This window comes from Emydura macquarii, unplaced genomic scaffold (assembly GCF_026122565.2).
Source record: "Emydura macquarii macquarii isolate MOO-44397 ecotype Brisbane River unplaced genomic scaffold, CSIRO-AGI_Emac_v2 contig_1230, whole genome shotgun sequence".
Classification (NCBI taxonomy): domain Eukaryota; kingdom Metazoa; phylum Chordata; order Testudines; family Chelidae; genus Emydura; species Emydura macquarii.
Genome location: NW_027131367.1, coordinates 12354620 through 12371920, shown reverse-complemented (window position 1 = coordinate 12371920; position 17301 = coordinate 12354620). Strand labels below are relative to the sequence as shown.

The window sequence follows — 17301 nt, the reverse complement described above, 5'->3', positions numbered from 1 at the left end:
CCATGGAAATGAGAACTGAGTGGAAGCCAATTTAGCGTCATCTTCCCTGAGTCTGCAGAGAGCCTGACACATTAGCTCTGAAAGGGGTGAAGAGCCCCATTCATTTCAGTGGGTTAACTCGGAAACCTAAAGATGGGGCAATTTAAAGAGCAACCCTATTAACTATTTCATTGCTGATCATTTGAATTATTCTTTAGTGTTTGTATTGTGGCAGCAGCTGGAGCCCTAGTCGGGGACTAGGACCCCATGGTGCTAGGCGCTGTACAAACACAAACATCCAGCTCTAATGAGATTATCCCACAATCCCAGACTGCCTCCCATCTCTCACCATCTGCACCCTAACTGGCCCCAACTGGCCCTTAATCAGCTGTCAGAACCTCTGGGTTCCTGTTTGCTACTTCTACAGTGCAAGTATTTTTATATTACAGTTGTGCCTGGAGGTCATGTTGTGCTAGGTGCGGTACAAATATACTGTAAATGCCCAAAGAAGTTCTGCATCAGCCATTCAAAACCTGCAGCATAGAGAAAACTAACAACTTGAGGGTGGTGTAAAAGGAATTACATTTACTATCAATATAAACACTTGGGGGATGCTGCGTTAGGGGATCATTGTTATTTTCACAGTAACTTGTGTAAAAAAAGTTCCATGTTTAAATTGCAACAAAGTTACTCCCAAGTTTCTAGCCTGGTAGCCCAAAACTCCACAGATTCCAGGTGATCTCACTCCAGGGACATAGATATTGCCTTACTAGATCAGAACTGAGGTCTAGCCAGCCCATGATCCAGTTTCCGGTGACCAGTAGAAGTTCCGGTAACTGTAGAAGGCAGTTATGTCATAACCTGCACATGGAGAAATTTTCTTCCTGACATCTATTAGTCAGCTGTTGATTTATGTCCTGAAGCATGAGTATGTGAGGCCCTCAGTAGAATACAATCCCAACAAAGAGCTGCTCCATCCCTCAGCCCACCTGGGATACTTACCTGCGCACAGAGGAGAAGTTCAGTCCTCTGTCATTTGGGGCGGTGACGGCTTGTCTGACAGCAGTATGCAGGAGATGGATATTGCTGTCGTGGAAGCAGCTCTGGTAGTTGACAATCAGAACCACCAGGAGGAAGAGCATGTGAGTGAGACACTTCTGGGGAGAGGGAGAAAACGGAGGTATTCAATTAAAGAACTAATGCAGCACAGGCAGGAAAGCTGGAGCGTGGGCTGAGAAAAGGGACTGATAGGAATGTGAGCTGCCATACGAGGGCAAGCCAAGGGTCAGTCTAGCTCATCTCCTGTCTCCAAGAGGGGCCAGAGCCCCATGCTCCAGAGGAAAATGTGAAAAACCCCATCACGGACCATCTTGGAACAGCCTGCACATGGGAAGCCTTCACTGCCCGGCCACCAGGCCCAGAGCCCTGCAGCATCACCAGCGTTGGAGAAACAGCCAGGAGTTTGGATGGGACCCAGCTATCTTCAGGTGCAGTTTAGTGGCGTGAATCTGAACTCACACTGACATCTAGTGGCCACCTTTCAGTTCAATCCATCTCGCTCCCTTTGGCTGTTGGTACAAAACACAGCCAAGGCTGCTTGGTGCTGAACATGGGCAGTGTACAAAAATCCAAGCCACACTCCTTTCTTGCCCGTAAACTAGGGGTCTCCTGTAGCTCAGCTCTGAGCAGGGGGGTTGCATTTATAACATTTGGACTGTGACTCGGCAGGAGGGGCTGGGTTCAGTTACCAGCTGGTGCCCTTCGGCTGTAACTGGAGAGGAGATGCCCTTAGGCTGGGTTCGTTGCCCAGCTGGGATGAGAGCTGTAGCTGGGAGTGGAAATGGAGAATGAGGACAGCAGAAAAGGAGGGGGTCTAGATTAAACTCCCCTCGGTCAGGTCCTCAGCGCACAGTGCAGGCACTACATGAACATCCTGTGTCTCTCCCTTTGCATCCCAGGCGCTCTCTGCAAGCTGAGAAATGGGGGTTCCACCCTGGCTTCTTCGCAGCAGTAGAGCGAGGTGGGGCCAGTCTCGGGGGATGCATTACCTTCATCAGCACTCGTAGCACCCGCACTTTCCTCGCCTCCTCCTTGGCCTGGAGAAGCCCATACCCACAGGGCACTCGCACCTTCCCAATGCGCTCGGGCACTGGCTTTACCAGCGGCTCCTCCACCAGCCCCTCGCCTTCACTGGCCACTGGCTTGGTGATGAGAGCAGCACGCAGGGCCTCCAGCACCACCTGCCACGACAGGAGAGTGGAGAGCGTGGGAGCCCCAGCTCTCCGGACCAAGGGGCTGTTACTCTTCTAGGGTCCCAGGGAGCAGCAGGTCACCCCAACCAGCAAAGAAAGGCCCCATGCCTGGAGATGGGGAATAAGGCATGCCCAGAGTGAAGGGGCAGAGGTGTCGAATAAACTCTCTCTGCGGGAGAGGCTCCAATCTCCCCTGAATGCCTCCAGCATGATTCTGGCCGGGTATGCAGTAGCTCACCTCCACCCTCTTGGGATAACCAGGACAACACTGCCCCCATTTTACAGATGGGGAAACTGAGGCACAGAGAGGGCAAGCAGCTTGCCCAAGATAACACAAGAGAGTCAATAGCAAACAAAGCCAATGGACGAGTGAAAGGCAGTCCTGCGATAAGTCCGTGTGCATGAGGCTCTGCACTGACGACTCCGGGGCTCCATCCCTGTTGGCCATTGACTCACCTGTGCCCTCTCCATGCCTCAGTTTTCCCAGTTTGAAAATGGGGGCAGTCTCATCCCACCTTAAGGGTGCTGTGAATTAACTGAGGTCTGCAAAATGCTTTGTGGCTCTCAGCGGGACGGGGCTGTGGACGGGCAAAGCTTTCGGGTTACCTGCAGTGCGGAGGAGAGGAGAATCCCACCAGAAGGGGCCGTTACCTTCAGTGGCTCCAGCAGCACAAAGGAGGTGAGGAAGGAGAAGACAGAAGAGATGAGCCACATTAGGGCAGCATGGTCATGGAGGGAGGAGCCATAGAGGATGGTGATGGCGAAGCAGCCTGCCACAAGCAGGAAGATGAAGGCATAGGTCACGGGCAGCACCCAGCCAGGGAAGAGCCACTCCCGGGGTCGGCGGGACACCCCTGCAGGAAAAGAAGCCAGCCTTTGGAGTTGTTCTTTTTAAATCCCCATCATCAATTAGACCCAACATTACCCTCCCCTGCCTACAGCACTGGGGCAGCCCCACTGGCTCCTATTGCACAGGGGAGGGTTTGACCATGTCTAGGGCTATAGAAGCCAATCCAGCTGCTTTCACTTGGGTTTCCTTCCTCTGCACTGGGATTCACGGTCCCCTTTTCTCACCGGCTGCTGCCCCTCGCTGGAGATGCAGCTGTTTCAACCTGTGTTCGGCGTTATTACTCTCCCCAGGCATGTGGTGGCTCAGCGGCAGGTGGGTGAGAAAGACTTTGCTTCACTCCCCAGCTGGTGCAGTGGGGCAAGAAATAGGGACCCTGGCTTCACTCTCAAGCTGGTGCTGTCGGGGAGCTAGGTGCAATCTCTGCCTGGGGCAGTGAGATAATAGCTGGAGGAAGAGGAGTTCAAACTACAACCTGCGAATAGTCAATAGATGTTAGATCCCTGTAGTGACCCAGCATTAGAAGTTCCAATGAAGCAAAGCCGCTCTCACAGGCAGGAAATCTCTTTCCTCCCCTCATTCCCCCCTGTCCCTATTGGTCCAGTTCATTTAAGGGTGGCTTCCTCTTCCCAGGCTCCTCACGCACCAATCCGGGTGGAGAAGGACGACAGCGGGGCAGACGGAGGCTCTGGATCAGGGAGGAACATGCTGCCAGTGCTCGTCAGAGCGGAGATGGAGGAGAAGGACTTGCACAGGAAGCCCCAGCCACTCCTCCCCTGCTCTGGGATGCCATCAGACCAGCCGCTGCAGGAACTTTCCATACTATGATGGGAGAGAGATGGTGGTTAACCATTGTCAGCCACGGAGCCTGGGACTGGGGGGAGGCCCTGAGCTGTGCCAGTGCCCCTGGAGACGGGCGGGACGTTAAAGACCCAAAACTAAAAGAAAACCCAGCAGGAATTCTGGGCCCCTGTCAGGGTCTGCAGGTGTCCCATTCCACTCAGTGCAGCTTGGGAGAAAGTCTCTGAGGAGGTCAGACTAGATAATCATAAAGGTCGTTTGTGGCCTGAACATCTATGAATCTATGAATCCAGGCTCCCTCCTTAGTTTTTTGGGGGTGCTCTGAGCAGGGCCCGGCCCATGGACGTACACATCAGAGATGAGATCCGCCTCGGCTCGGGGCGAGAACCTGCCGCTGTCGGAGGTGACGCAGTCTGAGGAGCTGCTCTTCCGAGTCTCGGCCACAATGGAGTTGAGCAAATCTTCCTCTGTTGAGTGGAGAGGGAGAGGAGGGTGGTCAGTGAGAAAGGCCTGCAGCTGGGGCAGGAAAGGAAAGACGGTAGCACTTTGGGCTCAGTTCTGGTCTCATCGAGCTCGTTGGCAAAACTGCCCTTGAGGGGCCAGAGCCCTTCTTTCTATTGGAGCAGCAGCTGCATTGATCACACTAAAGCCATCACGTCATACTGTGAATGAGGCTGGAAGAGGGGGGCTGGGAGGAGGGAATGAACGAGGGGAAGGAGAGTCAGAAGAGAGGAGAGGAGGGTACCAGAGTGGGTGAGGCGGTGGCCACAGCTGGCTCTCCTGCTATCCTCAGAGTCCCCTAAGGAGAAGGACAGGGGGTCGGCATCAGAGCTGGATGTGGACTCAATTCCCAGCTTCAGCAGGGCCTTCTTCCTCTTGAGAATCCGGCTTTGGCTGCCCAGGGGGTCCGAGTTCAGAAGATCAGGGACGTCAAAGATGCTGTCACTCGAGGGCCAGTGTTTCACAGCCCTGCAGAACCAAAGGGGCAGCACACGCCTGAGCTCCCTCTGTTCCCAGTGCAAACAAGGTCCCTTCCTGGCTCCGCCTTGTTTGGATAGGAACCGCCCTCCTGCCTGGCCGTTAATCAGGAATGAATTTGCCATCTGCAATCTAACCACCAGACCAGGCTAGAAACATAGACCCCCTCCCCTCCGCTTTTCTTGCATTTGTCACTTGTTTCTAATGGGCCTGTGCAAATCCCTCAGTCGAGATGTCAGCTGGAGAGGGTTTACAGACTCCTTCCCCTCCCAGAGAGATCTCCAAGGACTTATCAAAGCTCTGAGGAGTCTCCTCATTTTATCTGCCATGTTTCCTTCCACTACACTCCTTGATGCTCTGCATTGCAGCCCCATCCTTCTGGCCAAGGAAGGCTGCGTGTATCCCCTTCCCAAGCCCTTTGCCACCTTCTTTAGGCTAGCTGGATTACTGCTGATCAGGACAAGACACTTCCTGTGCACGGGGCTGCCTGCTCTGCCATGGGACTATTTCAGGCCCCCGCGCCAGGCACTAGAATGGAGAATCCAACCTACATCTCCCACATATTTGTAAAGAGCACGACTGCGGAGCTGCATCATCCACTCCAGTGCCACTCTGGGCCTCTAGCCTTCCTGGATAGTCATGGTTACTGTATCTACCAGATGCCAACCCAGCTGCAGAGGCTGAACTCTCCCGTGATTAAAGCTGACCTGGGGAGTCCTTCCATGAATGGGATGTAGTTAGAGCTAAGTTACAGCGGCTGAATGAAGGTTTTCAACAATGCTTCAGTTTGGCATGTAAATGGATTAATTTTCTCCAGCCGCTGGGACCTGAAACTCTCTTGCCAGCATGAGTGTGTGATTCGGGCTGTTCTGTCATCCCCATCTTGGAAGAAAAGAGAGGGTCACCCCATCAACCCCCTGCTTGCCTCTGCCTCTCTGGAGCCATTCCCCCCCCACCCCCCCCAAGAACTGATTCAGGGTGGACAAGAATCTCCTTCAATTAAGGGGACCAGGTCCCCTTTTCCAGCCCCTTTTGCTGCAGATGTACCTTTCATTGCCCACTTTGGTGAGATTCTCCTGGGTGGATGCTGGCCTCCTACTTACAGGGGACTCCTGAAAAGAAAGGGATTGGGGGGGGAGGGGAGATGAACTATGAGGGGAGACAGAAGTCACATGGTCATCAGGACTCCTGGAGGGTGTTCCCCTTGCCTTAAAGCATAATGGTTGTTTCCCTTTGACTTCCAGCCCTATGTGAAGCCCTTTATATAAATGACCAGACCTTTAGAGAACACACCCTTCCTTGCATCAAATCAAAGAGAAGCTCCCAAGAAGAGAGGAAAAGAGGGTGCTGCTCAGATTGCACCACGCTTGACTCTACTCCAGCAAAGAAAGTGTTAAACAAATTCTTCAGGAGGACATGGGAGAGGCTCTCCCCTCTGTGAGGGATGTGCCTCTAGTAGCTGGAGCCCCTGGGTCTGCTCCCACCAGATCCATGGTGGATTGTATCTGTGCTCACACGCCTGTGAAAGCAAAGGGGACAGTTAAGGAGTCTCTGCTCTATTCAGCAGGTGGGATGGCTTGGACTGAAAATCGTACTGGCCTAGAGAGAGTCAGCAAACCCCGGGAGTCTGATAAACCCCTTGCTGGGAGCTCAGTTTTCAGAAAAGTCGTCTTTTCAAAAGCTGCTCAGGGGCAGTTGTGTGTCTAGAAATACAGCACTCACTTGGGAGGGCAGTGAGACAGACAGACAGACAGACAGACACACACACACACACACACCCCTCTTCACCTTCCAGGGATGTGGAAGCCTTTTCGCTATAGGTCCTCAAAAGATGCCTACAGAATGGCCAGTCTTTCACTTACACAGCTGGCAGAGCTCACGTCCATGATGGACTCCATCCCTCCCGGGATAGACAGGAATGAGGAGCTGCCCAGGTCAGAGTGTTCAAGGCACACATCCATCTCCACCGTCTGTGAGTCCTGCGCAGGTGGATCAGGGTCTTCCATAATCACCTGTCACAAAGAGAGGAAAGTGGAATGCTCCCTGCCCAGATGCTGTGACCATCCTCGTTACGTGCCTAGAACCAGGTTCCAACCCTGACCCTTTGTGCTGGCGTATTGCTCCCTCCCAGAAGATGCTGACACCTGCATATGCAGATGCTAGTGTGCGCCAAGGTGTCAGTGAGCACATACAAAGCAGCATGTGCACAAATAGAGGCAGGGGTCTGACAGCTGGACCCTAACAATTAATACTGGAATTTCCATTTGGCATCCAAGAAATTCCCCTAAGTGATAGACACGTGTCTAGTGGACTGTGCACTGAACTGGGATTCAGGAGACTTGGGTTTTATTTTTGACTCTGCCACTGACCTGCTGGGTGACCTTGGCCAAGTCCCCTCTCCTCCCTCAATTTCCCCATCTGTAAAATGTGGCGAATGATATTGGCCTCCTTTGTAAAGTGCTTGGAGAGCCACAGATGAACATGCTGTATCAGAGCTAGATATTGTCATTACTCCCTAACTCAGCCTTGGAAGTCTGATCATGTGGAAGAGCTTGTCAGCTCTTTGTGCTCATGGCAGAATTTCTTTTGCGTAATTTCCAAGTCTCCCCTATTATTATACTCAGATTATAAATTCTTTAGGGGCAAGGGCAGTCTTTTTGTCCTGTGTTTGTACAGCGCCTAGCACAATCAAGACCTGGTCCAAGACGGGGTCCTAGATGCATTACAAATAATAATAAATAATAATAACAACCCTGTTCTATGTGCTTATATGTAAAACTGGTCCACATTTTTGAAATTCTTAATTTCAATGAAGGTTGTTTTTTTTAAATCAAAATTTTGAGTTTCTATGAAAAACAGATACATTCTGGCAAAAATCACACCCGATTTTTTGACCAACTAATTTTCTTTTATCTTTGGCTGTATATTTTGGCCTCGTCTTCCCACAGCGTCTGTAAAATAGATGGCAACATTTCAGAGAGTGACCTTGAAAAGATTAAATGGATTTAATGCTGGTGGAAAGGGATCCGACTGACAGCCCTGGTCACCGGCATGCATTGTTAATATTTATTCACAAAACAAGCATTGCAGAGCTATGACAATGCAAGGTCCTTCACACTGATCAGGCCAAACTTCCCATCCCTTAGGGTGGGGACGGGTGGGATTGGTGGGGTTGTAGCAGCAGGCTGGGTTGGTGGGTGATGTAGAGGCTGACCAGACGTGCGTGTGGAGGGTAACTAGTACCTTACTGCGAGTTTTCCTGAAGATGAAGGTGAAGAGAAACTGTACTGGGAAGACCACCACAGCCACAACCATCCCCACGGCAATGCTCTCTGCTGTCACGGAAGCCTGGCTCCCCAGGGGAACACTATGGGAGAGAAGCAAAGCCAGAGGACACTGCAGTGACTTGAGTGGTTCCAGGATGCTGGGACATTCATAGCTGGGCAGGGGGCCACATTTTGCTTAGGCTCCTCTGGGAGCGGAGCCATCGTGCAAAGACTGAGGACCTATGAGGAAAGGTTACAAAACCTGGGCATGCTTTGTCTTGAGAAAAGACAGCTGAGGGGGCCATGATAACAGTCTTCAAATGTGTTAAGGGCTGTTATAAAAAGGACAGTGATCAACCGTTCTGCATGTCCGCTGAACGTAGAACAAGTAGTGGCCTAACCTGCAGCAAGGGAGATTTAGGTTAGTTGCTAGGAAAAAAAAAAAAAAAGCTTTCTAATTCTAGGGGAGTTCAGATCTGGAACAGACTTTCAAGGGAGGCTGTGGAATCCCCATCACAGGAGGTTTTTGAGAACAGGCTGGACAAACCCCTGCCAGGGCTGGTCTAGGTTTACTTGGTCCTGCCACAGCGCAGGGGGCTGGAGATGACCTCTCCAGGTCCCTTTAGACTCATAGACTCTAAGGTCAGAAGGAACCAATATGATCATCTAGTCTTGACCTCCTGCATAACACAGGCCACAGAACCTCACCCACCCACTCCTGTAATAGACTCTTCACCTATGACTGAGCTATTGAAGTCCTCAAATTGTGGTTTAAAGACTTCAAGGTACAGAGAATCCACCAGTAAGTGAGCCGTGCCCCATGCCGCAGAGGAAGGCGAAAACCTGCCAGAGCCTTTGTCAATCTGCCCTGGGGGAAAATTCCTTCCTGACCCCAAAAGTGGCAATCAGTAAACCCTGAGCACGTGGGCAAGACTCACCAGCCAGACACCCAGAAAGAATTCTCTGTAGTAACTCAGAACCCACCCATCTAACATCCCTTCACAGGCCATTGGGCATATTTACCGCTAGTAGTCAAAGATCTGTCAATTGCCAAATTAGGCTGTCCCATCAAACCATCCCTTCCATAAATTTATCAAGCTCAGTTTTGAAGCCAGCTAGGTTTTTGCCCCCACTGCTCCCCTAGGAAGGCTGTTCCAGAACTTCAATCCTCTGATGGTTAGAAACCTGCATCTAATTTCAAGTCTAAACTTCCTGATGGCCAGTTTATATCCATTAGTTCTTGTGTCCACATTGGGGCTGAACTTAAATAACTCCTCTCCCTCCCTGGTATTTATCCCTCTGATGTATTTATAGAGAGCAATCATATCTCCCCTCAGCCTTCTTTTGGTTAGGCTAAACAAGCCAAGGTCTTTAAGTCTCCTCTCATAAGGCAGGTTTTCCATTCCTCGAATCATCCTAATAGCCCTTCTCCGCACCTGTTGCAGTTTGAAATAATCTTTCTTAAACATGGGGGACCAGAACTGCCCACAGCATTCCAGATGAGGACTCACCAGTGCCTTGTATAACGGTACTAATGCCTCCCTATCTATACTGGAAATACTTCGTCTGATGCATCCAAGGACTTCATTAGCTTTTTTCACGGCCACATCACATTGATGGCTCGTAGTCATCGCCCTAAAGTTTCACTTTCAGCCCTAAAGTTCTATGAGTCTAAAGCATCAGATACTTCCTCAGCACCCATTCAAGATGGGATTTTCAAAGGAGCTTAAGGGAGTTAGACATCCAAATCTCATTGCGATCCAATTGTATTTGGGTGCTTAACTCCCCTGGACTCATTTGAAAATCTCAGCCCCAGTGGCTTTACCCTCAAGCTTGCCCTCACTCATGACTTTCAATCCATCCCGCTTTCTGTCTCCTTGCATGAAACCCTCCTGCAAAAGACAGAGGTGCAGTGAGACCCACCTGTAGCCCTCAACTCCGATGGCTCCATACCAGACCGCACCTATGGCTAGGAAGAGGTTCACAGCGAGCACACAGCAGGTAATACTCTGCACCCGGGTAAAGCGGCTGTGGGGAGAGCGGCCCCAGATGGACAGCCACATGTGCCAATCAGAAAAGCCAAGACGCAGCTGGGCAGGGAAAACACGAGAGAAGCATCTCAATTCCTGTGGGCCTGAAAGCGACAAAATGCAAATGATCAACATTCCCTTCTCCTCCTCCTTGGGGATTCTATCCCCACCTTCCTTCCCCTCCTGTGGGCATTTCCTTCTAGCAGCCCCTTTACCATCACCAACCCCTTCCTTCTTGCTTAAACGTCACTAGGAGTTTTCCCCCATTGTCCTCTCCAGTGTCTCCATCGCCATCCTCCAAGTTAGCATGGGCACCAGCAGCACTAGCTCTGTCAAAGACACCTTCACTTCCTGCCCACTGCCACCCTTTCTAGTGTCATCATAGCTGTCTCCATTGTCTACTAAGATCAAATTCAGCATGTGGCCTAGTCAAGAGACCTAAGTTCCATTCCCAGCTCCCCTGCTGACCTGCTGTGCAACCTGGGATAAGTCACTTCCCCTCCCTGTGTCTCTGTTTCCTCTCCCACCCTGGATCTGCCTTGTTTATTTAGAGTGTGAGATCTTCAGGCCAGGAAGTGTCGTATACTGTGTGTTTGTGCAGCACCTAGCACAGCAGCTCCTGACCTGGGTGAGGGCCTCTCGTTGCTACCACAGTAATAATGCTAAGTGAAGCTTTGGGTTGCCCCATGGGGCAACACTTACATGCAGCCAAGACTTCCTTTTCAACCAGTCCTTCATTCTTCTCGTTTTCCACTGACAGCCAGTCATCCACCAGGAAGAAATACATATTGTCTGCCTGTCTGTCCCAGACAATGACATGCTGCAGGTACCAGGAAGGATCCAGCCCTGGGGACACAGAGGAGGAGAGAATGACGCAGCTGCATTTCAAACCACTGCCTTCCCAGTGCAGTTACTAATGAATTTACACCCTTGCTGCTAACTTCTTTGCTCAGCCATCCTTCGACGGAGGGACGAACTCTAGCCTCCATTACATTAATGACATGTAAAGAGTCTGCGTGCCCCATTGACACCAGAACATGGCAGCTCCTGATCCAGAGCAGAGCAGAATTTATGTGGAGAAATCCATGGCCGGTGTGTGTGCACTGCACCTGATGTCTCACGCCAATTATCGGGGTGCCCTTGCAGCGAGCCAGCCTGCCGCCCCCTTCTCTCCCCCCAATACAGTGTGTCACACCTGAGTTCTGGATTTGTGATGCAGTGAAAGCACAGGAAGCAGCTTGGCATCCAATGATCTAGATTTTCCTTATAGAAGTCTAACCCCTGCATTGTGTGCCGTACCGGTGTTATCATGCCAGATGCGGATCTTCCAGATCTCACCCAGGTTTGCATCAGTCTCCACCTGGAAAATATCCTGGCTGTTTCTCTGGAAGGCCCAGCCCTTGTCCAGGTGGCGAGAGCCACTTTTGTTCATCCCATATAAGCTGATCCCTATATGTGCTGTGGTGCCTGGAAGAGACGTAACATGATGGCTTATGTTTGGTCTTTTGTCTGAATCAGAATTCACAAGACTTGTCCTCCCACAACCCACTTGACTGCGAATGGCTGAAATGACAGATGTTTCAGCTTTAAGTGCACAGAGGGACTTCCATTTTGCAGGGATATTGAAGAGGGCGGTGGGAGAAAGGTGTGGGTCTTGCTGCCCAAAAGATGAGCAAACACCAACAGGCATTGGGGAAATGAATTGTTTCCCAATTTCTCCCACCCTGGGCTTCCCCTTTCCTTTCTATCCCCGTACGTGCACCATACATAGGTGCACAGCTCCACCAACAAACCCTGCCCTGGCTCCAAAGAGATCCCACCACTCCTAGGGTGAGGGAGGAATTCATTCTGCTCGCCCAACCAATTCTGGGCTTTTCACACACACAGCTCCATCAAGGGACCCCTACTCAGGTTCCCGGGCTGGAATGATGGAGCGCACAGGGCAACCACTGCTTTTCAGAAACTTTCTAGGTCAGGGCCTCCTGCCTCAGGGGGTTCACACAGCTCCTCCCAACCCCCAGCCCTTGGTAGGAATGGAATGGGTTGCCAGCTCTCGCCCTTCACCGTACCTGATCCTCTTTTCCAGCCAGTCTTGACCATTACCCAGTACTTGTACCGTCCGGGCTGGCCGCAGCGAGGGACAATACCCACCCGGGTGAGGTCAATGTCATCCAGCTTGTGGGCAATCAGCACCATCACCAGATAGATGGCGAAGAGCACGCAGCAGGTAATCACGGCCAACGGAGTCTGCCTGGAGCGCTTGCTCTGAAACCCCAACACAGGTGAGGGTAGAAGCAGGTGGAGGGGCTCCAACAAAAGCTAAACCACCCCTCCACTAGTGGAGACACAAGAGGCAGGAAGCATCAGTGCTACCCTCTCTGTCTCTGTAGCTACCGCAATTCTAACGTCCCCATTACCCTGGCCCCTGAGCACCTGAATGCCTTCAGATAAATCAATGAACAGAGCAGCTGTGGATTCTGTGGACCAAGAGCCACCACCTTTGGAGAAAGATCTGGTGTGCTTGGAGCGCTAAAAGGAAAACAAGCCTGAAGGACCAAGAGGGAATATTTCCTCCAAGTTCCTACATTCGACTTTGAGAGAGCATCTCCTTTCCCCGCTGGAAATAGATGGGGCAGTGGGGAATTCTGACCTGAAAACACGCCCTCCAGCACAGGAGCAGCTATCCAGACAGATCTGGTAATACATGTCTTGGCAGGTGACAGGACCAATACGAGACTGTTGGAGAACAACTAGACCAAACGGACATTGAACCTGAGCCTGGGGTCAACAGAATCGGTCTTTATCGTCAGTCAGAGGGAGCTAACAGGGCAGACCTAGCTAAGACCCAGCTGCTGATCATTTAGCAAAGGGGTCTTGCTTTCCCTTCATCTCCTCCCGCTCTCCCTCCCTTTTGTGAGGAAATTCACCGTGTGTGTGTGGGGAGGGAGGGGTCACAGCCTACGGCCTATGCACCATTTATGTTCCCCTGAAGCCTTCAAATTAGGGTGTAAGTGGGATCAGGTGATGTCTAGCCCCTGGCTTAGTCCCCTCTGCAGGGGGGAGAATTTCACCCCTCATGGACAAGTTCCATACCCAGGTGAGCCGGTCCCTCCTCACTGGGAGTTAGCCGACAGCTACGGGATAGCATGTTCAGTACAGCTCAATTAGTCATCGAGTCTGCAGCGTGGAGACCAGGCTTCCTGCTTCTACAGCCCGACTCCTGCCACTCTTCAGACAGGAGCCCCCACTGGAGCTTTAGCGGCTCCTGGGTGTTGGCCAAGATGGTGGCTGTCACAATTACACGGACACGAATGTCACCCAACCGTCTCCTCCCTGCGTGGCTGGCACAGCCACCTCCGGCTTACCGGGGGCAGGAAGAGGATGCTGTGCGGCGGCACAAAGAGACTGGCTCCGAAGACGGTGAGATGTTCTGTCAGACACACGATCTCCTTCCGGCTGGTGGCGGCCGTCGGTGTCAGGCCCTCAGTGCTCCACTGCATGCTGGGGAAGTGGAAGTACTGGCAGAGGCTGGCAAAGACCGTGACGGCCGCGCTGACGGGCACCTGGGACAAGTGGTTGGTGATGTTGACGTGATAGTCTTGGAGTGTCCTGTTGAAGCTGTGGCTGGAAGGGAGAGGAGATAGCACTGGGTGAGTTTCCGGTTGGATAGCACCGTTCAGCACAAAGGATGCCCATGTCCCTTGCACACGACAGACTTCGCACATGGATGGGGTGTTTAGCAGGACACATGACCAGTTTAGGACAGGAAGTGAAGGGCAGCATATCTAATGCAAACTGCAGTAGGACCATGGAGAGGTACAACATAGCTCCGCAGGGTGGGGTTTGGCGAGGACGCTGGACTCCGACCAGGCAATTCCCGCAAGCAGGGCTTGGCCCCAGCCATATTCCACGTGTGCGGATGCACGGGGTCCCACACCGGCCCTGTGCTGGGATGATGCTTTCCCTGCCTACTGTGCCGATGAGCTCCCCAATCTGTTGACCTGACTAGCAAATGATAACACAGGGATCCAACCCCCTGACTCCCACCCTGCACCTCCTCACCCCACAAACACACACGTGAAAAGCCCCTGATCCAATGGCAGCACACCGAGCTCCCCCAAACCCTCCTGATGTCTCCCTGCAGCAATGCCGGACACACTGTCTGGCCCTCAACCCCACTCCAAATGCACCACACTGTTTGTGGGCATCTGCCTCCTCCCCCTCCCGCCCATACCTCTTACTTTGCTCAGGACCCCCTAAATCCTGTCCTCAAGCTCTACAAAGCCAATGAAAAAGGGAGAGGGTTGAGGTGCACCATGCAACCCAGGCAAAGCGACATCACAGCTGTGTGCACCTAGGACATTGCCCTATCATGGTTAAGAGCTACAGATCTTCCTCTCTCCCCTAGATCCCAAACACCGCTGCCAGTCCTCCCCGGAGAGGAAAGACCTCAAATGAAGCAGTATCGTTTTGGCACTGGGGAATGGATTCTCCTTGCTGCTCTTGGCTGTGTCACTGCACCCTGTGTTGATCCCTTGGAGAAGGCAGGATCTGGCGCTGTGCTGGGGAGGCGCACTGCGGGGGCCAGCTGTTTCTCGTTGACACGGATTGTTCCCTCTCCCTTCCCACAAGGCAGGTGGAGCCCTCAAACCCCAGGGAGCAGCAGTGCAGGAAGGAAGCTGCATATCCCAGCACGGTGGGCGAACAGATACTCACGGAGATGAAAGTAAGATGGTGACCTCCCTGCTGCTGCCTCCTGGTAGGCTGTCAGAGAAGATCATTTCTTCCTTCCAGGTGTAGTGGAACTCATTGGGAATGGGGGCATAGTGCCCGTAGAAACGGACCAAGGGCTCTCTCTCCTGGCTAGGGTCAAAACCTGCAAGGAGATGAACAGTCACTCCCCAAGAGTTTGCAACATTCAGTCAGGCCTGGCCATTATGCATCAGGGGATGGGGAATGTGTGCTTTGAAAGGGCACGGCAGCAGTAGGAAAGAAACCCCCTGGCCAGCACTGACCTGGAAGGTGAGAATCCTGGATCTGTGATGTGGAGAAGACATCTCTAACTGAGCTGAGAGACACCAAACCCACGTCGCTTGAAGCCTCCGTTTGCACTCAGGAACGTACTAGCCGGGGTGTGCGTGCAGGAGCAGGGGTACCACGGCCCTCTGCTGATGGAACCCGGCTTGCTCCAGGGTTTGTGGCTGTGTCACTCCCGAGTGACTGGCCAGCAAAGAGGACCTACGAGTCCTAATGGGCAGCGTGTGGAGTCTCTCTTCCGGCTCAGGTAGTAGAGGGTGATCCCTCTTATCCCTGCCATCCCTCCCGCTGTCGGTGAGGGCTTGAGCAGAAGGCCATGAGGTCTGCGTGCAAGTGGGAGAGGGAACCCCGGCACTAATCTGCACTGAACTGTCCCTACCCCACTGGGCAAAGGCTCTGGGAGAAGATTGGCTCTGCCCTCTCAGGCCAAGGGCAGCTCTGTCTCCCGCAAGCGACTCACCCTCCTGCACGGCGATGCCAAGGTGGATGTGCACCCCCTCAGCACCGCCCGCCACCACGGCCCGCACTGTGAAATTGACCGACTCCCCGGGAGGGATGAGGATCAGCGTCTGAGGGGCGCGCCGCTGCTCCTGCTGCCTGGTCAGCAGCCTCAGTCCGATAGCCCTCTCCCTGGGCAGGTTGGAGACGGGGATGGGCGCCCCTCCGGGAGTGGTGAACTCCAGCAGCGTCAGGCGGGTGGAGATGGAGGAGTTGGCGGAGTAGTTGAACGGGAAGGGGTTGACAGAGAGATCCATGAGCACCTGCACCACCTCCTGGCTCCCTGCCAGCTGCCCGGCCACCGCGCGGGGCACGGAGAAGAGGCACCGCTGAGAGGGCGCCAAGCACAGCAGGTTGGGGGAGTCAGCCCTCTTGCCCTGCGTGTGGATCTCCGGGACAGACAGCAACAAGGTCTCCTCATTCAGGACCCGGGACCTCATCAGGGCCTTCATCAGGGCGCGGGTGAGGTTGAAGGCGGTCAAGGCGATGCTGAGCACAGGGGCCCCCGACAGAGGTGGGTGGGGGGCCATGTCCAGAGCGGACAACGTGCTCCCTGGGAAAGATTTCACACCCTTCAGTTAGCATCCTGCCGCTTCCCCCATTCCCCCCACGGCCCCACAACTCCCTCCATGAGGGCAATGGCACCACCCTGAACACAGAGCCCCTTTGGGTCTGGCTTCACCTCAGGCCTGGCAAGGCTGCTGAGAAGGACAGTCCCGGGGGGAGGCAGGAGGATGCTGTGTCCCCAGGCCACAAGCAGCCAGACTCTCTGAGCCAGCTGGACTGTGGGCATGAGTGGGCATGAGAGCTGGGCTGCTCCTGGCTGCTCTAGTCACTGGGGGTGTCGGGATTCCAGCTCCCAGGGATACAGCCCTGCTGCCTCCCACCCCCCAGTCCTGCCCCATGGCACTGAGGCACCTGGTTACTTACCCAGAATCCCCAGGATGCTGGTACCGGCGGCAGTGGGCGTCTCGTGACCCTCCTCCGTCTCGGAGCTGATGACTTTGATCATTCTCTGGGCTGCTGTCAGGGTCCTGGTCTGGCTCTCGGAGCTGAGCTCTCTGGGGAACGCCTGAGGATGGGAAAGGGGGGCCCTGGGTCGCATCCCAGAAGATCGGCCCTCCCTGCCTCAGCCTTCCCCTCACGCTCCCCCCAGCCCAGCCGTATCCCACACACCCGGCTCTCCACCGACTCCCACTGTCCAGCACCGCCACAGCCAGCCGAGATCCGCCAATCTCCCCTCCCCTCCCCACTCCTCCCTTCTCTTCTGCTTAATCCAGGGAGGCGTTTAGAGCGCGCCCACCACTGCAGCACTGACCTGCTTCCCTCCCTGCCCCAGAACCCTGCCCGGCATCTCCTCCCTGCACCGGGCGTCAGGGTGCCGTGCTCACTTCTCTGTCTCTCCGGCTCTCCACTGAGCCTGGCAGCGGGAGCCATCACTGCATACGCTCTTGTTCCTCTCCTCCTGCCCCCCTGCTCTCGCCCTGCTGGGAGGAATTTGGGGGGCACCAGGTTCACAGATTCCCTCTCCGCCCATTCCAAGATTTCCTTAGGCAACTGTTCCAGAGGAGGCCGAGCCCTCCAAATACAGAGTCCCCAAGTCAACAGCTCGG

At 53.5% G+C, this 17301-nt stretch overlaps 1 protein-coding gene across 1 annotated transcript in view; it reads right to left on the bottom strand.

Annotated features, from left to right (window-relative positions):
• Positions 1 to 17301, bottom strand: part of LOC137152677 (polycystin-1-like) — a 57247-nt gene that overhangs the window by 11260 nt on the left and 28686 nt on the right. Inside the window, 17 exon segments of the mRNA XM_067547500.1 lie at positions 982 to 1136; positions 2028 to 2219; positions 2883 to 3085; positions 3725 to 3900; positions 4229 to 4346; positions 4625 to 4848; positions 5905 to 5969; positions 6720 to 6869; positions 8101 to 8224; positions 10047 to 10257; positions 10856 to 10999; positions 11453 to 11620; positions 12223 to 12418; positions 13519 to 13777; positions 14870 to 15029; positions 15651 to 16241; positions 16619 to 16760. Coding sequence (XP_067403601.1) covers positions 982 to 1136; positions 2028 to 2219; positions 2883 to 3085; positions 3725 to 3900; positions 4229 to 4346; positions 4625 to 4848; positions 5905 to 5969; positions 6720 to 6869; positions 8101 to 8224; positions 10047 to 10257; positions 10856 to 10999; positions 11453 to 11620; positions 12223 to 12418; positions 13519 to 13777; positions 14870 to 15029; positions 15651 to 16241; positions 16619 to 16760 — 3278 coding nt within the window.